The 5004-nt window shown below is 40.8% G+C and overlaps 1 protein-coding gene across 1 annotated transcript; it reads right to left on the reverse strand.

Annotated features, from left to right (window-relative positions):
- Positions 1-2051: 2051 nt before the first annotated feature.
- LOC101862301 (apolipoprotein D-like) lies at positions 2052-4808 on the reverse strand. The gene is made up of 3 exons (XM_013087989.2): positions 4298-4808; positions 3558-3694; positions 2052-3020 (listed from the first exon to the last, which is right to left on the reverse strand). Exons 1-3 carry the CDS (start codon positions 4445-4447, stop codon positions 2888-2890), a joined length of 420 nt encoding a protein of 139 aa, XP_012943443.1. The 5' UTR covers positions 4448-4808; the 3' UTR covers positions 2052-2887.
- Between the last annotated feature and the right edge of the window lie 196 nt (positions 4809-5004).

Below are 5004 nucleotides of genomic sequence, written 5' to 3' on the forward strand. Positions count from 1 at the left end.
GTCCCTGACGGGATTCGAACCCACGACCTTACGGTTGCGAGTCCGAGAGCCTAACCACTAGGCCACCGACGCCACTACATCATGTAGGTTTTGTTTAGAATTTAAAAAAAATATCCATGGTAAGTTTATTTGAAAAGGACTGCTGAACAAGTAGTTTTTCTTCAGAACTTTTGAGTTGAAATACAAATATTTCTGCATCTGTAGCCTACATAAGAGCATAATAGATGTCTATATAGTGCGCACGTGATTGTTGTTTTCGATCCTATGTTCGTGGCATAGTACAATAAATATTCAGTACATGTATCAGTGTCAAACCGATTGATTTGTAAAAATCTCTCTTTCGCTTCATTAAGTAGTTTGAATCTTGTGTGTGCCAGTAATCTGAACTTTTTTTTATTTAGCGAAAGCTTATTCTTTTTATGCCCTTTTGTTGTTTGAGGCTTCCTGATTCTTTCAATTATTGTTTAACATATTGTTGCAGGGTACTATTGGTACGACAGCAGGTCCTACTTCTTTTCTGTTGTTTCTGTCGGTCTTAATTGTTTTCATGTTTTTCAGTGCCTTATTGTGACCAGGCAAAAGCTAAGATGGAATATCCAAGGGAGGAGGAAGAGAGGAAAGCCAAAAAAAGAGATCCGGAGGCAGACCTTAGATAAATGGGAGGAAAGCTGGTTGGGGGTAGAGAAGATCGCCCACAACAGAGACCCATGGAGTCGTGGAGAGCCTGCTACCCAATACCAGGGTGACAGAGACAGGGAAGAAATACCGGTGTGCATGGTCAAGGTTAGGTGCTTCGCTGTCGCAAGCAGGAGATCGGTGTTCGATTCCAGAGTTGGGAGAATTTTTTTTCAAGTATCTCGATCTTTCTGCTCCGATGCTGTAACCATCTCAGCCGTGTTGGTCTTGACATGCATGGTCGGAAACCCGTTGCTAGATTATCTAAATTGTGTCTATAGGGGCGTAAAACTGCTACATAAAAGGAGACTAAAGAACACTCCAAAAGAGCGAAAGTTCCAACAGGCCTGGCTATGAACCTGAACCTTGGCCATCCATAACATAGTCTGGCATTACATTATTTAAGTTAGTGGTTCACCTTTAACGAATCAACTTGAAAGGTACAAGTGTACAATGAATTATGAAGTAATTGTACAGTGGTTTTTTAACCTATGAGACTTGCAAGGTCTTCTGTTCAAAATAGAATTGGTAGTTTGAATTTTATGTACATGAAACAAAAATAAAACTGAGAGACACAAAATATTTTTGTAAAGCAAGTTTATTTCTTTTATTATATAAAAAAGCAGAAGTACAAATAGTGCTGCCTGTTTGTGTTAACCCCCCCTCCCTCTCTCTCTCTCTCTCTCTCTCTTTCGCACTCTTTGGTCTTCTTCGCCCTTCCAGACTTATTATAATATGAGATATTTATCACAGAGCCCTTGGCCAAAGAAAGTTATCACAAAATCTCAACATGTCATAGTTATATTATTCCTGATTGCTGACAAGATATTGTCTGTGTCCAAACTAACAGGAACAACATTAAAATGCAAGTATGTGAAAGAAAACAAATGCATGAATAACTTGACATAATAGTTTGACAATATTGATCTCAAATGGATTCAGTTTGAGACAAAAGAACAGATATGAGATTTATACTACAGGACAGTCAGCTTGGTTCACAGATTTGAAGTATCTCGTTCTGACGCCAGCAGCTTGGAGGTTTCTTTTGATGGTGTTCAGGTTAGCAGGGGCTACCCCTCTGTCTCTGGTCAGGATCCATGCAAACTCTGGAATAAAAGAAAAAGGAACGAAAAAAGAATTAGTAAAGCTTTATGCATAAAACATGTAGGATTTTGTCTATTTTTCCTACAAGCCAAATATTTCACTTAACAGTATTAATGGTACTACACGTAATTTGAGTGGTTTTTCTTAACAGACTCGATATGTACTAACCTTGCTATTTTAAGAGGGATGCAAACCTGGAGAGACTGGTAAAAGTGTTTCCGAAAATATCTTTGAGTTTGATAAAACATGATAAGACTACAGAGCAAAAATAGAAAAAGTTATAATCCATGCCGACATAGTATTCATTGCTTCCCACAACCATCTCATCACAAGTTGTATCTTAGGTATAAATGTCTACATTGCTTTAAAAGGAGTGTAAAATTCAAATTCAAACAAACAAGCTGTTGTCTACTTACGGATATTCACAGGCAGTCCAGGCAGGTCGAAACAAGAGAAGACAACCGCGTAGCTGTCGTAGTCCGTCTCCACGATGTAGTAGTTGGGCTCATTGCCACCAATACCGTCAACTGGAACAGTGCAGGGAAAACTTGGTTATACACGCTATGCTATGATGCTATGGTAGAAGCTTAGTGCCTCTAGAAACTTCATATTGTGGTCTTTCAAGAGGAAGGATAACTGAATCAGATACGTAGTATATACTCATATTTTTTTTATTTATTGGAGAGAGTACAACATGTGGAGGGACTTGAAAATCCTCCCAACGTCCCAAGTTTAAGAACGCCCTACTAGGGATTTGAACCAAAGTGATCCGCACCGAAGTTAAGTAAAGTGCTAGCTGAGCTACACTATGTATCAGCACGTCTGCTTCTCTACGAATTCTTCCTTTTAGTAAACATGTTTCATCCACTGACACTAACCAAAGGAATAGAGTCTGAATGCTGTATTTTGTTGTTTTTTTTCGTCTAGGAAATTCCCCACCTAATTTTTGATAAAGAATGCTTTCATGACTTGTGTTTAAAAGTCTATTCATAATCCATGAATATTTTTTATGTCTTTTATAGTTTCTATACATTGATTTTTTGGTCGATAAAACTTTCCATGTTTTCAACAAAAAAGATAGAAAAGAAGACAATAAGTGCCCTGTAAATCACCGGCAGAAAAGGTGAGAAAAAAACTTACATTGTGAAAAGGACACTTTGAGCTCGGCAGGGGAAGCAGGGTCCGGTGTGGTAGCGTCACCGTTGATGGAGGCCGGCCGGCTGAAGATAGTACGTCCGAACCTGGTGGGGTGGGACAGAGGGGACTGGTGAGTTTGTTCTTTCTTAACCTGACTAAATGGGAGTATTGTGTGTGCAAGTGTCTGTACTCTGTACGTGTGCAATAATGGTACATGTACTTGCATTGGAGTTGACAAAACTGTAGTGGTATACTAATGACTGAGACAACAACCATTTGTAATTATGATAAGTGTTGCATGTACAAATACGTTTTTGTTCTTCAAGTGCCAGATCTGACTGAGACAAACATCCTTAAAATTATTTATAGTCGGCTTCTCATTTTTTAAATCTCGGTTGCGCTAAAAAAAAAAAAGAAGAAGAAAAAGACATAACACCCAATCTTTCCCGCCACCAATCTCTCCGGGTTCTTTCAGTATGCTCCTTTTGATTATTGGTTTTCCTATGCCTATTTCTCTTAATTTTTTTCCACAATTTTGCGGATGTCCGGCCCATATATGTATTGCCTTACTTGGCTAACTTCTCCTATAAATCCTTCTTTTTTCCTAATCTACATTGTATTTTCTACAGGACTCTACTCACAGCTTAAAGGTCCTGGTGCCGGCGTTGAGAACACTGATGGTCTGGTCAGGGTTCAGGCCGTACTCGGCTCTCACACAGTCCATGCCCGCCTCGAACCAGTTGTCGAAGCGCTCGTACTCGTACCACGTACCCAGGTACTGGAGGGGAAGAGGGGGAAGGGGGGGGGGGGTGATTAATGTAAAGTACGTGAGGGAAATGAGTCAAAAATGTTGTGATGAGTTAGGGAAGGGAGGAAGATATGGAGGAGAGGCTGGAGTGATATGTGATGTTGTGATGTACTTGTTACAGCACAGCGGTTTTGACAGTGACTGGCGCTGAGAGTAAGCTAAATGGTGGGCACTGGTGCTGTTATGTCATTGTTTATTTTTTGTTGTGATGCTGATTTTGACCGTTTTTTTGTGGTCGGTTTGATTGCTGCTGCTGACTCTGAAGTGATGATTGCGAGAGCCAGGAAGAGACAGGTACTAAGAACAATAGAGAAGAATAGAGACGGAAATGGATATGGAAATCATAAAGGCAATTCAGTATAAGAAAGATTATATTTCCCAATCAACAGACTTGCAAATTAATTATATCATTAGCACTGCAAGTCTACCACTAAAACGAAACAGATAGAGCAGACCACATAAAGTGCCCTACAATCAGAGACAAATCTAACAATATTACAGACCCACAATTGCGCTTAATACACACAGAACAAAAACATGCCACATATTATTATGTTGCTAGTTGCCACATACCCGACTGGGGTCAAAAGCAGCCTGAGTCCCCGTAGCAGGACATCTTCCCGGACGGAGGACGACCCCTTGGGCTGCTGCAGACGACAGAAGAGTGGAGAGTAGCACCAGCACTGCAGACGTCACGGCGCTTGTCAGTTTCAAGGAAGACATCGTGGGGAAGATTTACTTGGAGCTAGACACGAGAACAATGTGCTCAGAGATAGTTCTTTCTTCTTGGGCTGTTGTAGTTACTTTCGTGAAAAGCGGAGACGGTGTGGTAAAACGAGAAAGGTTGTTCTGTTTCTGAGTTGTTTCTGCTTGATCACCAGAAGTCGGAGATGCTGTGTCTGTGGAGTCGCCGAGTTTATATAGCGCTCAAGACGTGATGACGCTTGGCGCAATTTACGTAAAAGTCGCGCCATTGTTTTTTCCAATGGCGTAGAAATCCTTGAACCGAAGAGAATCCTTGCTTAAACTGTATCCGCCGTTCATTCACCAAAATTCTAAAAATAGCAGGATCTCTCAAAACACAGGTATGTCCCTTGGTGGGGATGACCTGCCTGACGTCACCACCGAGCACGGAGCGTCACAACAGGGAGCAAAGGTCACAATAATATGTCATAATTTGCCTCTCGTTTGCTGCGTTGTTGGGGATATTTTTCTGGTCTTCTGCGAGAAACTGTTTTCTTTTATTGTCTTATAGTTCCAGTTTTCTTTAGCCCCCCCCC

Source organism: Aplysia californica, unplaced genomic scaffold, assembly GCF_000002075.1.
Source record: "Aplysia californica isolate F4 #8 unplaced genomic scaffold, AplCal3.0 scaffold00668, whole genome shotgun sequence".
Taxonomy (NCBI): Eukaryota; Metazoa; Mollusca; class Gastropoda; order Aplysiida; family Aplysiidae; genus Aplysia; species Aplysia californica.